This window comes from Oryctolagus cuniculus, chromosome 11, assembly GCF_051225735.1.
Source record: "Oryctolagus cuniculus isolate XC-2025 breed Fujian yellow rabbit chromosome 11, ASM5122573v1, whole genome shotgun sequence".
Classification (NCBI taxonomy): Eukaryota; Metazoa; Chordata; class Mammalia; order Lagomorpha; family Leporidae; genus Oryctolagus; species Oryctolagus cuniculus.
This window is the reverse complement of record NC_142877.1, coordinates 359,047-376,826: the sequence shown is the minus strand read 5'-3', so window position 1 is coordinate 376,826 and position 17,780 is coordinate 359,047. Positions and strand designations below refer to the sequence as shown.

The following is a 17,780-nucleotide window of genomic DNA, read 5'->3' as shown; positions in this document are numbered from 1 at the left end:
AGAGGTCACGCTGCAGGGACGGGCATCAACCCCAGGGCTCCCGACCAGCTTCCCCACCCTTGCTGGGCATACCCAGCAGGAGCACGCGGTGACAGCCAGCTCCACCCCACCCCCGGACACCTGTGCATCAGCTGCACTGCATTTCCACTGGGCCCCAGGGAGCCAGGTGACCCCGTGGGGATGGTGGGCATGGAGGGGAGGCCCTGCAGCTGGCTGCTGCCTGGGGCCTGTAGATTTTTATGGGTGCCCTTGAGTCTCCCTAGGAACTGAACATTGGGTCCTGGATGCCCCGGGGTGGCTTCAGCACACACTCCACCCTCCACCAGTGTTATGGCATAGCAGGTAAAGCCACCAGCCACAGGGAGGGCGTCCCATGTGGATGACCTAAGTGCTTGGGCCCCTGCACCCGACAGGGAGACCTGGGTGGAGCTCCTGGCTCTGGCCTGGCCCAGCCCTGGCCATTGCAGCCATCCTGGGTGTGACCTGGCAGATGAAGACCTGTTCTGCCCTTTCTCTAACTCTTTCAAATGTTTGTTACAAAGAGGGGTAGAGCCAGAGAGAGGTCTTCCATTCTGCTGGTTCACTCCCCGAATGACTGCAATGGCCAGAGCTGAGCTCATCTGAAGCCAGGAGCTCCACCCAGGTTTCCCACACAGGTGCAGGGGCCCAAGCACTTGGCCCATCTTCCATTGCTTTCCCAGGCCACAGCAGTGAGTCAAAGAGGAGCAGCTGGCACTCATTGGTGCCCATGTGGGATGCTGGTGCTGCAGGCTGGGGCTTCAACCCACTGCGCCAGTGTCATCCTCCAATAAATCTTTTTTAAAGAAGTCAAAGGCAGAGTGATAGAGAGCTCTTTGTTCTGCTGGTTCAATTCCCAAATGACCACAAGAGTCAGGAAGTCCGCCCTGGTCCCCCACATGGTGGCAGAAACCCAAGCACTTAAACATTTTCCGTGGCCTTCCCAGGCACATTAGGGAGCGCCAACTGGCAGACCCCCTGTGGGTCCCCCTTGCAGTACCTGAGCCCCAGCCTCCCTTAGCCCAAGGCCCTGCAGCTGCCCACTGGGCTCATCTGCCTGTGTGTGCGGGGTCCTCTAAGTGGGCACATGGAGGGCCTGTCCAGTGCCTGGTGCGGCCAGCTGACCCTGCTACAGGGACCGAGGAGTGTGAGCATGCCATCGTGGGCTTTGTGGCTTTCCAGGCCACCTCCAGGAGACAGCAGCGCCCACAGCAGGCCTGGGTGGGCTCGGTGCCCTGGTGCAGACCACGTGGTTCTGCAGGAGCCGCTGCATCAGCAGCCCCTGGAGGGGGGAGACGGGACAGTGGTGGCCGCTGCTGTGGGCGCTTCGCTGGCCGCGCTGCCTGCTTCCCCGTGGGCTGAGACTGGCGTACCACGCCTCGTTTATTCACACGCACACCTGCCGCACCAAAGCAGACTTGCGGTGTTTGTTCCCTGTCACTCTGCTCTGCGACACTTTGTGACAGTAGCTGACGGGCTCTGTGCAGGGTTGCTGGGAATGGCCGGCCGGTGGCAGGTGCAGCCCCCAATCCTGCTCTCAGTGGTTACGGCCTCAGCTCCACAGCTGGGCACAGCCACCCCTGGCTTGACTCATGGGGGGACAGGTCCCCTGCAGCGACCCCAGGACTAGCAGCCGCCCACACCAGCTCCCACCCCTTGGCTGCCTGCAGGAGCCAGGAGCCAGTCAGGCATCTTTATTCCACACGCCACCTGGCCTGCACTGGGCACTCCCAGCTCCAGGGGTCCTATGGGGAGGGCCAGCCTCACTTGCAGGGCCTGTGCACCCCCTGCCACCAGCCCTGGCCCAACACCTGTGTCCACGCTGCCCCACCCAGGCCTGGCCAAGGGAGGGGAGAGGGGCAAGGATACTGACCACTTCGCACTGCCCCGGGCTCAGATGAGGTGATGGAGCCAGCAAGGTCTCCTGGCCCCGCCCATCCCGAGGCTGTGTCAGAGCCCAGGGCTCCAGCAGGCCTTTCATCCCAGCAGGCCGGCCCAGACCCCAGTCCACCTGCAGGACCCTGGGCAGAGGACGTGGCCGCACTTACTGCCTCCTGCCCCATTTCCATCCAGACCCCTGCCCAGGGCGCCCTCGGTGCAGCAGCCCCTCCCCACAGCGAAGCCTGGGTGTCCAGCAACATTTGTCTTAGAGAAAACAGCACACAGAGGGAGGGCGCAGCAAGCCCCCCCCAGCGGGCGGCCCAGGGGCCAGAGTGTCCGGGACGCGGGTGGCCGAGCCTATGTGATGTCCCTCTGCCGCGGTGGCCGATGGACGTTCCGCACAACGCACTTCACCATCCACTCGATGCCTTCACGCACGCCTTTGCTGCAGACACAGGGTGTGAGGTGGGACTCGTGGTGGCCAGCAGGGCGAGGGCAGGGGGTGTGAAGTGGGACCCGCAGTGGCCAGCAGGGGGCGTGAGGTGGGACCCGCGGTGGCCAGGAGGGGGAGGGCAGGAGGTATGAGGTGGGGGTATGAGGTGGGGCTCGCAGTGGCCAGCAGGTGGTGTGAGGTGGGACCCACAGTGGCCAGCAGAGGGCATGAGGTGGGACGTGGAACCGGCAGTGGCCAGCAGGGGGTGTGAGGTGGGACATGGGACCCGCGGTGGCCAGCCGGGTGAGGGCCCACTTACCCCGTGAGGGCCGAGCAGGCCTGGGTCAGACAGTCGCGCCTGCCAATCTTGCAGGTGCAGTCACTGAAGGCCGTCTTGATGTCAGGGATGGAGAGGCAAGGCTGGGGGAGGGGAGGCCATGAGGGCAGCCCCACCACAGGCCACGTCCACCCTGTCCCCAGCACACAGCCTGGGCTGTGTGTCCACCGTGGACGGCGAGAGCCTGCCTGCAGCCGGCCGTGCCCAGGGAGGACCTCAGCACCCGCACAGGGCTCCTGGCGAGCTCCGGGCTGGGGCGGGCTCTCGCTCACAGCCATGTGCTCTGCCCAGTCCTGATGCCCCTCCTTGTTAGCGGCTTCAGGACCAGGGGCAGAGCCACAGGCGGTGAGACAGGGCCAGGGCCTGGGAGTGGGAGCAGGGCTGCCCCAGGACCTCACCCCACTTCCTGGACGGCAGGGCCCATGTCACCAGGATCCCGGCTCTGGGGGTGGGGCTGGCAGAGATGCCGGCCTCAGGGACCAGCTCCCCGCCGGGGACCCAGCAGAACTGGGCTCTGGGCTCCCTCCAGTGGCGAGAAGACGCCCGGCACAGCTCAGGTCCGGTGATTCCCGGAGGGTCTGAGCCCGGAAGTGAGGCCCTGGAGCAGCTCTCTGGGGGCGGGGGGGGGGGGGGGGGGGCTCACCTCCACATCCTGCTTGTTAGCCAGCACCAGGACAGGGACACCGTCCAGCGCCTCACTGGTGACCACTTTCTCTGTGGAGGGCAAGAGGCAGCACCTGGCATCCCGCATCCAGCAGCCCAGCCCTGACCACACTGTGACGTGGCCAGGCCGCCACGTGTCCCCCACCCCCCGGAGTGCTTCCGGGCCATGTGTTCAGGGGCCCCTGGCAAGGCAGCATCTGGACACACGGGTGTCCATACTGGACCTGGTGGCCCCCTGCCTGGGAGAGACCTGGCCACACTCACCGAACGCCTGCTTGGACTCCAGCAGCCTCCCCTCGTCGGTGGAGTCGATGACATAGATGACTCCGTGGCACTCCGCGTAGTACTGCAGAGAAGGCGGGAGGCGATGCAGGGTTGGGGCTGCCGCCGGCCAAGGCCCCCTAGCTGGGCCCTGCGGCACAGGCAGCAGGAGAGGCCACGAGGAAGAGGGAGACGGACAGGTGTGTGACCACCCCAGGAACTGAGTTCACAAGCCCCGACGGGAGCAGTCAGCCCCACACCAGGGCCCAGCGGCCGCCTCCTGGTCCCCTGCTCCCTCCTGTCCTCCCCAGAACCTGAGGGCCCTGTCCTGCGTGGGGCCTGAGCATGGGCAACAGACAGGGATGGAGAGCAGTCAGCCCGACGCGTGAAGCAGCCCGTCTGCAGGCCAGATGTGGTTAGCGCTGGGTCTGAGAGAGCCAGAGGGCGGCGAGCAGGGCCAGGCAGGGTGCCCACGTAAGCCACAAGCCTGGCAAGGTTTCTATCCCACAAGCAAGCCCAGGTGCACGCGGAGCAGACAGCACCGTCCCGCCACCCAGCACGGGTAGGGCGAGCACTGCACGGGGGCAGCCAGCAGAGGGTGCACCACAGCTGGGCGAGGAAGCCCCAAAGGCAGGTCTGAGCGAGGGCCTTCCCCAGCCACCACGCCCAGCAGGGCCCCTCGAAGACAGCACATGGGGAGGCCCCAGGCCCTAAAGGCCTCCCACTGCCCAGAGGAACCCCCTCTCCCACCCCGGCACAGGCACCCAGAGGCTGGCCCACATGCCCAGCCTGACGGGCACACAGGCCGGAGGTGGCCAGCACCTGCAGGAGCCACAGAGGCCTGGCCCCGAGGGCCCCTGCCTGCGGGAACTCAGCTGCACCTCGGTGTGGGTCACACAGGGGGCACCAGAGGCCAGGACGCGGACAGTGACAGCCTCGATCTGACGCACGGCCCATCACAGCTCTGGCCTGAGACGAGACGGACACATGGTGGCCACAGGGACAGGAAGGGGGCCCAGTGGGAGGGGCTCTCCTCACCATCAGAGCCTGACGGGGTGGGGAGGGGTCACTCCTCCCGGAAATCACTGGCCCATGACCCCCACACGGCCTCAGCCCAGAGCCCACCCGGAGTGCTTCCTGGGAGGCTGGGAGCCAGAGAGGCTGCAGACACCCCCTTTCCTGTCTCTCAAGTGACCATGGGAGACCCTGCTGGCTCAGGCAGCCACAGGACCACTGCCAGCAGAGTGGGTGCAGCCCCTCCAGACTACGATGCCCCCACCCCAGGGCACAGCGCTGGTGGGCTGGCCGTGTCATGGCCTTCCTGCCCAGGGGTGCACGCTGTGCCCAGTGGCTACAAGGCCACCTGGTGACCCGCCAGGCAACGTGCAGAGCCCCAGCCCACTGAGCCTGACCTACTACAGGAAGCCTGGCATGACACGGGGAATCTGGTGTGTCACGGGGAGCCTGGCATGACACAGGGGAGCCTGGCATGACACAGGGAATCTGGCGTGTCATGGGGAGCCTGGCGTGTCACAGGGGAGCCCGGCGTGACACGGGGAACCTGGTGTGTCATGGGGAGCCTGGCATGACACAGGGGAGCCTGGCATGACACGGGGAATCTGGCGTGTCATGGGGAGCCTGGCGTGTCATGGGGAGCCTGGCGTGTCACAGGGGAGCCTGGCATGACACAGGGAATCTGGTGTGTCACGGGGAGCCTGGCATGACACAGGGGAGCCTGGCGTGACACGGGGAACCTAGTGTGTCATGGGGAGCCTGGCCTGACACAGGGGAGCCTGGTGTGTCACAGGGGAGCCTGGCGTGACATGGGGAGCCTGGCGTGACACAGCCTTGACTCCACTACCCCCACCCTGCCGGCTGCCTTCTGGGTGCTGGCCCACACCACACTGCACGCTGCCGGTCCCAAATCCAATACCCCTGTGTGGGACAAGAACACCTGTGTGCCCCTGGTTTGGACTAGCAGGCCCGGGCCTGGCTGGTCTCTGGTTTTGATGGTCCACATGTGCCTGGCGGGGAGAAGGGTCCGGGAAGGGGAGCCTGTGGTCAAGAGAAAGCGGGACAGCGGCAAACACGGCAGTTGGTGAGTGCCAGAGGCCAGGGCCCTGTGCCCAGCCCCAGGGCTGCGCTGAACCTGGCACACCGATGGGGGCAGGAGCTCCCCGGGGAAGGGGCTAGCCTGCCTTGCTTTGTGCTGGACCCGGGGCCCGGCACAGGCAGGGCTGGAGTGAGTGGGGAGGGAGCCACCCTGGGGGCTCAGAGACACGAGGGGAGGCAGTGGCCCTCAGCCTGAGGCCACCGTGGAGGGAGAGTGCCGAGGCCAGGACCCGGGGAGACCCAGGCCCAGTGTGTCCACACTCTGACCTCTGCCACTTCTGCATCCTGTGGTGACAATAGCTCCAAGCCCACAGGGAGCAGGTGTGCACTGGGGGAGGTGTGCATTGTGGGGGGCAGGTGTGCACTGGGGGAGCAGGTGTGCACTGTGGGGAGCAGGTGTGCACTGTGGGGGAGGTGTGCACTGGGGGGAGGTGTGCACTGTGGGGGAGCAGGTGTGCACTGGGGGAGCAGGTGTGCACTGGGGGGGAGGTGTGCACTGGGGGAGCAGGTGTGCACTGGGGGGAGGTGTGCACTGGGGGAGCAGGTGTGCACTGGGGGGGCAGGTGTGCACTGGGGGGGAGGTGTGCACTGGGGGGGGAACAGGTGTGCACTGGGGGGGAGGTGTGCTCTGTGGGGGGAGGTGTGCACTGGGGGAGCAGGTGTGCATTGGGGGGAGGTGTGCACTGGGGGAGCAGGTGTGCACTGGGGGGGAGGTGTGCACTGGGGGAGCAGGTGTGCACTGGGGGGAGGTGTGCATTGGGGGAGCAGGTGTGCACTGGGGGGGAGCAGGTGTGCACTGTGGGGGCAGGTGTACACTGGGGGGAGGTGTGCACTGGGGGGAGCAGGTGTGCACTGGGGGGAGCAGGTGTGCACTGTGGGGGAGCAGGTGTGCACTGGGGGGGGAGCAGGTGTGCACTCACTCTGGGGGAGGCAGGGTCCCCGGGGCCCCCACTTTGTCTCCTCACCGGGAACACTGACCCGGCAGCGCGGGCGTCCCCTGCACACGTGAGCCTGAGCCGGGCCTGCGAGTCCCACACTCACCGGCTGTGTCTGACCCTAGAGTGCTGGCCCTGGACCGAACTCCTTAAACCCTCAGATGAGCCACACCCTCTCCTCACTGCGCACCTGGACGCCTGCCCGCTGCCCCGGGGGAACGCTCCACCACCACTTCTGGGGCCACTCCGGGAAGGGGCTGAGTGAGACAAGAGGTGGCGCAACTCGGGAACCGACAGGAGCAGGGACAGCAGGGACCACGGGCAGGGCGGGCAGCGCGGTGTGGGCGTGGCAGCGCGGTGTGGGCGGGGCGGCATGGCATGGGCGGGGCAGTGCCTTGTGGGTGGAGCAGCGCAGCATGGGCGTGGCAGCGCGGTGTGGGCGGGGCAGCATGGCATGGGCGTGGCAGCGCGGTGTGGGTGTGGGCGGGGCAGCATGGCATGGGCGTGGCAGCGCGGTGTGGGCGGGGCGGCATGGCATGGGCGGGGCAGCGCGGTGTGGGCGGGCAGCGCGGTGTGGGCGTGGCAGCGCGGTGTGGGCGGGGCGGCATGGCATGGGCGGGGCAGCGCGGTGTGGGCGGGCAGCGCGGTGTGGGCGGGGCAGCATGGCGTGGGCGGGGCGGGGCGGCATGGCATGGGCGGGGCAGCGCAGGGCCGTCTTACCTTGTCCCACAAGGACTGCAGCTCCTCCTGGCCGCCCAGGTCCCAGAACATGAGGCGAGCTTTCCCCACGTCCACGGTGCCGACTGGACAGAGAACAGGAAAGGCTCGTGACCTTGCCCCTGGACACACACGTGCCAGAGCTCCTGGGGGACCAACAACCCACTGGCGCTGCTGGGAAGTCAGCGGCTGAGGGCAGGGCAGGCCCTGGGGTCACCATCGGTCAGGGCGGGGTCTGGGGTCACCATCAGTCGGGGCAGGCCCTGGGGGTCAGCAGAGGAGGGCAGGGCAGGGTCTGGGGTCACCATCGGTCAGGGCGGCCCCGGGGTCAGCAGCAGTCAGGCCGGGCTGCGGTGGCCAGCTGCTGGGCCGTGGCCGTCACAGCAGGCTCAGGGCTCCACCCGCGCCAGAGGCCCCGCCTTACTGTTGAGGCCCACGGTGGTGGTGATCTTGCTCAGGCTCATCCCCTTGTAGTTCTTGCTAAACCGGGTCTTCGACTGCTCCAGGAAGGTCTGGGGAGACAGGGCGGGCGGCGTCGGGGGCCAGTGCAGGCAGGGCCGCGAGCCGCTGCCGCTCAGGGGGCGGGGCCTGGCCCCAGCCCAGCGCTCCGGGCCGCGGCCGGGCACCTACCGTCTTGCCGGCATTGTCCAGCCCCAGGATCAGGATGCAGTACTCGTCTTTCTGGAACATGTACTTGTACAGGCCGGACAGCAGCGTGTACATCCTGCCCTGGACACCGAGACACGTCACGGCCGTCGGGCCCGGGCCCGCGCCCCGCCCCGCCAGGCTCGAGGCGGGCCCGGGGGCGGCTCCCGCACGGGCCTCGGCTCCCGCCGCCCCGCGTCCCGGCCGCACGGCCCCCGGGCCCGCAGCCTACCTGCGCCCGCCAGACGCGCGGAGCAGCCGAGCGCCGGGCCCCGCCGACCCCGCGCCGACCCCGCGCGGCGCCTGACGGGACGCGTCCCGGCGGCCCCCGCGCGCCCGGCACTTCCGGCGCGGAGCGGAAGTGCCGGCGGCAGCGGCGGCGAGGGCGGAAGGGGCGCCGGGCGGCTGTGGTGGGGGCCCGGGGGCCGCGCGGAGGAGGCCGGCCCGGGCGGACGCGGCGGAGGGCGCCCCCGGCGCCGCGCGGCCCGCGGCATGGACGAGGCGGCCCTGCAGACGTACCGCGCGCAGCTGCAGCAGGTGGAGCGCGCCCTGGGCGCCGGCCGGGACTCGCCCGAGGAGGCCGACCTGCGCCAGCTGCAGCGGGACCTGCGGGAGCTCATCGAGCTCACCGAGGCCGGCCTGGCGTCCGACGGGCCCGGCGCCCCGCCTGAGCCCCCGGCCCCGGCCGCCGCTGCGGGCCCCGCGCCCGCGCCCGCGCCCGCCGAGGAGCTGAGCGGGACCAAGGTGAACGCCCCCTTCTACAGCGCCTGGGGCTCGGCCGAGTACCACAACGCCATGGTGGTGGGCACGGAGGAGGCGCGCGGCGGCGCGGCGCGCGTGCGCGTGCTCTGCCTGTGCCCCACGCGCGCGGCGCTCAAGCCCTGCCCGTTCTTCCTGGAGGGCAGGTGCCGCTTCACGGAGCGCTGCAGGTGAGGCGCGGGAACCCCCGGGCGCGTCTGCGGGAGGCCGGAGCCGGTGCGGCCCAGCCGCCGCCTCCGCGGGAAGACGTGGAGCGTACCTTCCTGCGGGGGTCCCCCCGCGTGCGCAGAGCAGGGGCGGCGCCGTGACCTCCCCCGCTGCCCTGGCTCTGCCAGTCTCGCGCCCCTGCGTTCCCTTCCCGACTTTGTAAAAGTATTCGTTCACTTGAACGACTTGGAGGTCATCCATCCGCTGGTCACTCCCCAGATGGCCGCAGCGGCCAGGGCTGGAGAAGGGGGCGGGGCGGCCACGACGCGGGGCCCAGCCTTGCCGGCACGTCTCCCGCGTCTCCCCTCCTTGCTTCCTCCCTGGAGTCTTGCTGTAGCGTGCAGGCGGGGCGGCTGGGCTCTCCTGCCCGGGGTCTCGGGGCTCCGTCCCCGCCGCTCCGCATGGCGGGGGCAGCAGGCGCCGGGCGCTGCTGGCCGAGGCGGCCCGGCCGTTCTGAAGACTTGCAGAGCGGGTTACATACACCTGCCCAAGCACGGCTAGGGTTGCAAAGTTGTTTTCCTGGACTTTTAAGACAACAGAAACAAAACGGGCTGGGCTCCCGCTGCGTGGGTCCCCTGCAGTGTGCCGCCTCTGCCGTTGGTGCGCCTGCTCTTGCTGGAGGCGTCCCGGCGTGTGTCGCGTGGGCGGTGTGTTCAGCCCTGTGGATGCTGCCTCTCTGTTCTGTCCCCGCCTCCAGGGAGAGCTTTGCCCGGCCGAGCCCTGGCGGCAGTGACCTTGCCTGACCGGGAGCTGCGGGGGCCCGGGTTGGACTCTGTTTCCCCTGTGTCTGGCGAGGACGGCCAAAAAACTGTCTCAGACCCCCTCCCTCGACGGAACTGGGCGCTGTGCCGGGCTGTGAGGTCAGACGCTGTGTGACCAGATGGACTCCCTGACCAGCTGGCCGGGAAATAGCCGCCCCTCCAGCAGTGGCCGCTGGCCGGGCTCCCCAGGCTCGCCCGCGCCCTGGCTCAGCACTCCTTGTCTTTTTTAGATCGATTTATTTGAAAGACAAAGTGACGAAGATCTTCCATCCGCTGACTCACTCCCCACAAGGCCACACCAAATTCAAAAAATTTATTTATTTGTTTGAAAGGCAGAGTGACAGAGGGAGAGACAGAGATCTCCCACCCACTGGTTCACTCCTCAGGGGGCCTCCACAGCCAGGCTGGACCAAGCCAGAGCCAGGACTGGGCTGTGCTGGACCAGGCTGGAGCCAGGACTGGAGCCGGGGTGCCCCAGCACTTGACCATCGTCTGCTTCCTTCCGAGGCGCGTGACCAGGGAGCTGGAGTGGAAGCCACACTGCAGTAGGGTGCCAGCGCCACAGGCGGCAGCTTCACCCTCGGCCACAGCACCAGCCCCCGCTTGGTGTTGCCGTAGCTCCCGGCCTGGCCAGCCCCTGCTGTCTCTGATCGGCCGTGTCTCCACACGTCACAGTGGGATCTGCCTGTCACCCCGCCTTTTTCTGTGGCTTACTTCACTTAGCCCTGGTTTCAGGGCCCATTACCGTGTGGCGTGCATCAGAGCTCCATTCCAGCCCACGCACGGGCGTTCGACTGGAGTGGGGGGCTGTTGGGACCCCACGTCCCCCTGCAGTGCCGCCTGCAGCTCCTGCTACTGTGGGCCTTGGGAGGCAGCAGGGAGGGCTCCGGCCGTTGGGTCCCCAGGTGGAGTTCCTGGCCCTGGCCTGGCCTCGTCCTGGCCGTCGTTTGCATCTGGGAGATGAACCAGTAAAGTCTGTCCTCTCGAATAAATACATTTTTAGAAAGAATCGTTCACGGGGGAGCTGGATGGGAAGTGGAGCAGCCGGGACTCGGACTGGCGCCCCCGTGGGACGCTGGCCCTGCAGGCGGTGGCTTTACCCGCTGCGCCACGGCGCCGGCCCTGGTTCTGACGGTTTTGATGGCTCCGTCTTCTCAGAGTTGGGTCCTTGGCTTCCTGTCTGTCGCTGGCCCTCAGCCGCCCTGTCCAGTCACTTCCCTGGGGTCTCTGAGCGAGCCTCAGGAGGAGCTGAGTTCCTGGAGGCAGCGCAGTTACCAGCCCCGACCGGCACGCGTGTGCACACGCGCCCGCTGTCCCGCCGCCCTTCCCTGTCAGCCTGAGCTGCGGTCGCTGTGGTCTGGTGACTCCCGTGGGGCTCCTCGCGGGACAGGCCCGCGTCCCGGTGGGGTGCGGGTTTCTCGGCTGTCGCCACGCGGCGCTGGGCGGCGTCTTCCTGCAGATTGCTGTGCCCTGTACATGAAGAACGAGTTCTCTCCCTGTTTATTGCTGTTTTCATTTTATTTGACAGAGACTCTCCCTTGACTCATTGACTCCCCAAATGCCTGCAGCAGCCGCGGCGGGACCAGGCCCCGGCCGGTCTCCCACGTGGGTGCAGGGACCCAAGCCCTTGCTCCGTCACCTGCTGCCTCCCAGGGCGCGCACGGGCAGGGAGCTGGGCCAGGACCGGGCCCTCAGCGAGGGCTGCCGGTGCCCCCAGGGCGGCTTAGCCGCTGCGTCAGTGCCCGCCTGTGTTTTCAGCCCTTGAAGTGTTCTCTGTCCTCGGCCTTGAGTAACTTGCGGTGAGTCCCAGGTGTGACTCTGCTCAGCCCACGTGGGTTCGGGAAGCCTCTTAGATCTGTAGATTTTGTTTTGTCTTTTAGAGATTCATTCATTTCTTTTGAAAGTCAAAGTTAGAGGGGCCGGCACTGAGGTAGAACAGGCAGAGCGTCTGCCTGCAGTGCCGACGTCCTGTTCTGGGCGCTGGTTCGAGTCCCGGCTGCTCCACTTCCCATCCAGCTCCCTGCTGTGGCCTGGGAAGGCAGTGGAGGATGGCCCGAGCACTTGGGCCCCTGCACCCACGGGGGAGACCCAGAAGAGGCTACTGGAATCTGCCGTGCGCAGCCCTGGCCATTTTGGCTATTTGGGAAATAAACCAGTGGATGGAAGACTCACTCTCACTCTCCCTCCCTCTCCCCCTCTCCCCCTCCCCCCCCCCCCGTCTCCCCTCCTTCTCCACCTCTCCCTCTCAGTCTCTCAGTAACTTTTTTTTTTTTTTTTTTTTGAGAAAGAGAGAGCTGCAGACAGAGGGAGAGACAGAGAGAAAGGTCTTCCATCCACTGGTTCACTCCCCAGATGGATGCAACGACTGGAGCTGGGCCAGTCCGAAGCCAGGAACTTCTTCTGGGTCTCCCACATGGGTGCAGGGCCTGAGCACTTGGGTCGTCTTCTACTGCTTTCCCAGGTGCATTAGCAGGGAGCTGGATCAGAAGAGGAGCAGCCAGGACATGAACCAGTGCCCATACGGGATGCTGGCACTGCAGGCAGAGGTTTAATCTGTGCCACAGCACTGTCCTCATAAATAAATGAACCTTTAAAAAAAGAAACATCTCCCATCCACTGTTTCACTCCCCAGATGGCCGCAGTGGCCAGCTGTGGGCCAGGCGGAAGCCAGGAGTTCCATCTGGGTCTCCCATGTGAGTGGGAGGGGCCTAACACCTGGACTGGCTTCCACTGCTTTTCCCAGGCCATCAGCAGGGAGCTGGATCAGAAGTGGAGCAGCTGGGACTTGAACTAGTGCCCACATGGGATGCAGTGGCTTTACCTGCTGCACCACAAAGCTGGCCACTGCTTTGTTTTGTTTATTTGAAAGGCAGAGTGACAGAGAGGGGAGACGGAGCATCCACTGGTTCAGTCCACAAATGGCTGCCACAGTCAGGCCTGGAGCAGGCCAAAGCCAGGAGCCTGGCACTCTGTCCGGGTCTCCCGTGTGGGTGGCGGGGACTCAAGTGCGCAGGCCATCTCCCACTGTCTCCCCAGGGCATCGCCGGGGAGTTGGCTCGGGAGCACAGCAGCGGGGACTCAGACTGATGGGGGAGCCAGCGTCGCATGCAGCAGCTTGACCCACTGCGCCAGCCCCGTGTTTTCTTCTGTTTCACCAAATCTGGGGAGTCTTCACCCATTATTTTATCAAATCTTTTTCCTGCCTTTCCCTCTGATTTCCTGCTGGGCTCGGAAGGCGGCAGCACGTGTGCCGTGTGCGGGCCTCCGAGCCTGTTCATCCTGTTTCTCTTTATTTCTCAGAATACTTGATTCTGTTGATTTCCTTTACCTGCTGTTGCGTTCACCCGGGGAGTTAGAAAGAGGCTTTCTTTTTAGAGCGCTGTAGCTCTCAGCAGACCAGCAGGAGGCACACAGGTGTGGCGCGCTCAGCACCGCAGGCCAGGCCGCGGCTTCCGGGCTCCCTCCTGGTGTGTGCGCCTCGGTTCCAGAGCCGCGCTGGCCTCCTGCACCACGGCACAGAAGTCTCCTGTGCTGTCCGCCCTCCCTCCATCTGGTGTATTTTTTTTTTGGAACCCAGATCTCCATTTAATTCCTTTTATATAATTTCTCTTCCCCCCGCCTTTCCTCTCCGTCCTTTTTTGAAAGGCAGGAGAGATCTTCTACCTACTGGTTCGCTCCTGAGGTGTCTGTAACAGCCAGGATCGGGCCAGGCCAAAACCAGGAGCCTTGGCCGGCACTGTGGCTCACTAGGCTAATCCCCCCCCATGCGGCGCTGGCACACCGGGTTCTAGTCCCGGTCGGGGCACCAGATTCTGTCCCGGTTGCCCCTCTTCCAGTCCAGCTCTCTGCTGTGGCCCGGGAGTGCAGTGGAGGATGGCCCAGGTGCTTGGGCCCTGCACCCCATGGGAGACCAGGAGAAGCACCTGGCTCCTGGCTTCAGATCAGTGCAGTGCGCTGGCCACGGCGGCCATTGGAGGGTGAACCAACGGCAAAGGAAGACCTGTCTCTCTGTCTCTCTCACTGTCCACTCTGCCTGTCAACACACACACACACACAAAACAGGAGCCTGAGATTGGTTCCAGGCCTCCCACGTGGGGGCGGGGACCGAGTGTCCAGCCGTCCCTGCCGCCTGCCAGGGCGCACGTCCACAGGAAGCTGTGTTGGAAGCAGAGCAGCCAGCGGCGCAGGTGCCGGTGCCTTGGCAGCCTCCGCGCGCTGTGCCTGCGCCCACCCCGACCAGAGCTGTGAGTTTCAGGAGTCACTGCTGTGGCGCCAGGGCCTGGCTCACCCGTGCCCTTCTGCCGTGTGTGGCCGCCCCCGGCGCCGACCCGGGGAGGAGCCCAGGAGTGCGGCTCGGGCTGTGACAGGCGTCCACTTCTAGGCGTATCTTGTAGAGTCCTAAACACTTGCTGGGGGGATGTATATCTGTGACTGCTGGGAGGTGGGTAATTGGTTGGAGTTTTTTATTTGTGAATTTTGAAGCCCGTCTCTGGGCCTGGCCTTGTGGCCCAGTGGTTAAGCCACCAGCAGCACCAGCATCCCTCAGGAGCCCAGTTCACGTCTCAGCTGCTGCACGGACAATCCAGCTCCCCGGCAGCGCTCCTGGGAGGCTGCAGTGACGCACCCACGCGGGAGACCTGGGTGGAGCTCCGGGCTCCTACCTCTGGCCTAGCCCAGCCCTGGCTGTTGCAGCGGTCTGGGGAGTGACCCAGCGCATGGAAGGCCTGTCTGTCTGCAACTCTGCCTCTCAAATAAATAAATCTAAAAACTAATAATGAAAAGATAAAACCTGTGTTTTCCGCCAGCTAATTTGTGCCATGTTGTCTGTGGTATGGAGCGTGCGTGCGTGCATGCCCCCGGCACCTGCCTGGCTCCCTGCTTGTTCTGTCACCCTGGGCGCCCTCTGTGGACGTGGGTGACTCCCCTCCCTCCCCTTCCTGTGGTTGGTGGTTGTTTCCAAGTCTTTGTGTTGCTAAATCTTTGCAAATGGTGGCATTTCTAGAAGCCCTTGTTCAGCTAAAGGTGATCCAAGATCCAGGATCCAAAAGGCTCCAAACTGTAACCGTTGGGCACAGATGTGTATCTCAGCTGTGAGACGAGTGCGGCCCGGTCTCTGGTGCGGTGAGTGAGGCCAGCACTCCCGCAGCTGCGAAGCAGCCGGGGGCGGCGGGGTGCTCAGTGTTCCAGCCCCTGCCAGCCCCTGCAAGGCCCCGGGTGGAGCTCCTGGCTCCTGGCTTCAGCCTGGCCCAGCCCGGCTGTTGTGGGCATTTGGTGAACCAGCGGATGAGGGCCTCTCCGCCTCTCCCATAAATGAACCCTAAAACGTGCAGACCCCAGGTGCAGCTTTTCCGTGTTGTGCCTGCACGACGCGGGCAGGGAGTGAGCTCTGTGCGCCTGTGTGGGGTCCTCTCCCCAGGCGTGGGTCTTCCAGTTGGAGGAAAGCCTGCGGCCTACTCAGCCTGTTCCGAATTGGGAGGCTTGTGTCGGGAGTGCGGGGTGTCTGGCAGCTCCCCCCGCCAGCAGCCCTGTCCAGCCATCCTGGGCACAGTCACAGCTGCCGGCGCCACTCAGCTGTTGGCCTGAGGACGGCGGCGGCTGCAGCCGCGGAGCTACCCCCGTAGGGCCAGATACGCGTGCCCTCTTGAAATGATGCAGTCGGGATTTCTGTGTCTTATTGGGCAAGGTGAAAGGTCACGGCCCTGTGTCTGCCCGCGCCATTTCCTCTTCGTTGTCTCTTCTGGGTCTTGGTTTTGGTTTTGCTGCCCACTGGGAGCTGAGGGTGGAGGCGCCGCTGTTGCAGTCACTCCAGCCCGTCTGCTGGGACTGACTGCTTCTGTCTGGGGTGGAGTCGTTGGGGAGGGGCCAAGGCTATGGCCAGGGTGTGGCCACAGTCACCGTGGCCCAGGACAGGCAGAGGTTGAGTGTGTGCAGGAGCGAGACTGGCTGCTGCCACGTGGTCCCTGTAGCCCAGGACACGTGGATGAGCAGAGGCCCAGTGTGTGCATGCCTCTGTGAGCACAGGTGTGTGCGTGCGAGAGCACACGCGTGTGTGCGTGCCCTCCATCAGCAGCCGGTGTGGCTCTCTGCAGGTTCTCCCACGGGCAGGTGGTCCCTGTCGATGAGCTGCGTCCCTTCCAGGACCCGGACCTGAGCTCCCTGCAGGTCGGCTCTGCGTGTCTGGCCAAGCACCAGGACGGCCTCTGGCACCCAGCGCGGATCACTGGTGAGGCTGGCCCGGTCACCTTCCTGGGAAGGCCTCCGAGCGCCTCCCTGGGGTGGACCCTGCCTGGCCCCCTGCTCCCCGCTTGTAGCCGCTCACCTCAGCCTGCCTGTCCTTGCAGATGTGGACAGTGGCTACTACACAGTCAAGTTCGACTCCCTGCTGCTGAAGGAAGCGGTGGTGGAAGGCGACGGCGTCCTGCCCCCACTGCGCACGGAAGCCACCGAGTCCTCCGACTCGGAGAGCAGCGACACAGACGGCGCCAGCTATGCCCGCGGTACGGCCACGGCCTGGTGCCCAGGAGCCAGGACAGGGGGACGCCCAGCGGGGCCAGTGGGGACGGCTGTTCGGTCCTCGCTGAGCATGCGCGGGAGGACTGGCCGTGCAGCCCCAGGGCCTGGCACCAGGGGGCGTCCAGACAGCGTCCAGACTGCTGGGGCAGAAGTGGCAGGCAGGGAAGCTGGTGGGCGTGGCCAGCCCTCCAGAGACTGGTGTGTCCCTGGCCCTGTACCCTGGGCGATGCAGGCAGGATCGAGGGTGGGATTTGGAGAAGGGGCCATAGCGAGGTGTGGGGGGAGCTGGGGGCGGTCACGAGCCCACAGGTGCACAGGGACGTGCCCGGGAGCTGGGATCTGGCCTGGCCCAGTGACTGCCGTCTTGTCCCCTGCAGTGGTGGAGCCGAGCGCCGTGGACACTGGGACCTGCAGCTCTGCCTTTGCTGGCTGGGAGGCGCACACGCGGGCCATCGGCTCCAGACTCCTGGCTAAGATGGGCTATGAGTTTGGCAAGGGTGAGCGTGAGCTGTCAGCTGCCCGGAGGCGGGGGAGGGTGCCCAGGACAGCCCTGGGGTGCAGCAGCAGCACGGCCAGCCCCTGTCTCCCCAGGCCTGGGCCGCAACCTGGAAGGCAGGGTGGAGCCCGTGCAGGCGGTGGTGCTGCCGCGGGGGAAGTCGCTGGACCAGTGTGCGGAGATCCTGCAGAAGAGGGCGCAGGGGGATGGGGCAGGCGCCAGCAGGGCCCCGCGGAGCCGGGGGCGCGGGGGCGGGCCCGGGGGTGCCCCGCCCCCTCGGAGCCTGTTTGACTTCCTGAATGAGAAGCTTCAAGGCCAGGCCCCTGGGGCTCCGGAGGCCGAGGTGGCCCCGTCCAGGAGGGGCAAGGACATGTACCACGCCAGCAAGAGCGCCAAGCAGGCCCTGAGCCTGCGGCTCCTCCAGACGGAAGAGAAGATCGAGCGGACACAGCGGGACATCCGGGCCATCCAGGAGGCCCTGGCCCGGAACACCGGCCGGTATGTAGGCTGCGGACACCTGGCCCGGAAGCAGCAGGCTGGCCTGGGGGCAGTGGGCCGGGGTCCATGCTGACTGCTCCCTCCCTAGGTACAGCGTGGCCGCCGCCCAGCTGGAAGAGAAACTGGCAGGAGCCCAGCGGCGGCTGGGGCAGCTCCGCGCCCAGGAGGCCGGCCTGCAGCGGGCGCAGAGCAAGGCAGACACCCACAAGAAGATGACGGAGTTCTAGAGGCCCCACCCCCGGGGCTGGAGGCCCAGGACCCCGCCCCCGGGGCCGCCCTGACCCCAGGACACTGCCTGAAGAAGGACTCTGCTCCCAGGCTGCCCCGTGGTGGGCTCCCTGGCCTCGGGGACACAGACGCTGTCCAGTGGAGGTGGGGCTGGAGGGTCACTTCCGGACACCTGCCGTGTGCTGGGCCTCTCCTTAGGACATTAAAGTCACTTCATCAGTGTTCCGTGGAGGCTGAGCTGTGGGTCGGGGGGGGGGGGCACGCTGCACAGGGCTCCAGGAAGGCTGTGGGTGTCGGGGGGGGGCCACGATGCACA

At 66.1% G+C, this 17,780-nt stretch overlaps 2 protein-coding genes across 5 annotated transcripts; one reads left to right on the top strand and one right to left on the bottom strand.

The window, feature by feature from the left end:
* Window positions 1–2,146: 2,146 nt before the first annotated feature.
* Window positions 2,147–8,374, bottom strand: ARFRP1 (ARF related protein 1). 4 transcript variants are annotated; one of them, XM_089306909.1, is made up of 8 exons: window positions 8,235–8,374; window positions 7,988–8,086; window positions 7,782–7,869; window positions 7,361–7,443; window positions 3,597–4,562; window positions 3,313–3,383; window positions 2,652–2,752; window positions 2,147–2,344 (listed from the first exon to the last, which is right to left on the bottom strand). In XM_089306909.1, exons 2-7 carry the CDS (start codon window positions 8,078–8,080, stop codon window positions 2,677–2,679), a joined length of 1,377 nt encoding a protein of 458 aa, XP_089163035.1. In that variant the 5' UTR covers window positions 8,081–8,086; window positions 8,235–8,374; the 3' UTR covers window positions 2,147–2,344; window positions 2,652–2,676. The 4 variants fall into 4 exon arrangements, with proteins under 4 accessions (XP_089163035.1, XP_051685080.1, XP_051685081.1 ...); XM_051829120.3 differs by having other exon boundaries at window positions 3,597–3,744; window positions 8,235–8,353; XM_051829121.3 differs by having other exon boundaries at window positions 3,597–3,678; window positions 8,235–8,353.
* Window positions 8,375–8,479: 105 nt separating this feature from the next.
* Window positions 8,480–17,686, top strand: ZGPAT (zinc finger CCCH-type and G-patch domain containing). The gene is made up of 6 exons (XM_051829112.3): window positions 8,480–8,931; window positions 15,819–15,952; window positions 16,071–16,226; window positions 16,620–16,739; window positions 16,834–17,236; window positions 17,325–17,686. The coding sequence occupies exons 1-6, from the start codon at window positions 8,495–8,497 to the stop codon at window positions 17,461–17,463; spliced, it is 1,389 nt and encodes a 462-aa protein (XP_051685072.1). The 5' UTR covers window positions 8,480–8,494; the 3' UTR covers window positions 17,464–17,686.
* Window positions 17,687–17,780: the final 94 nt, after the last annotated feature.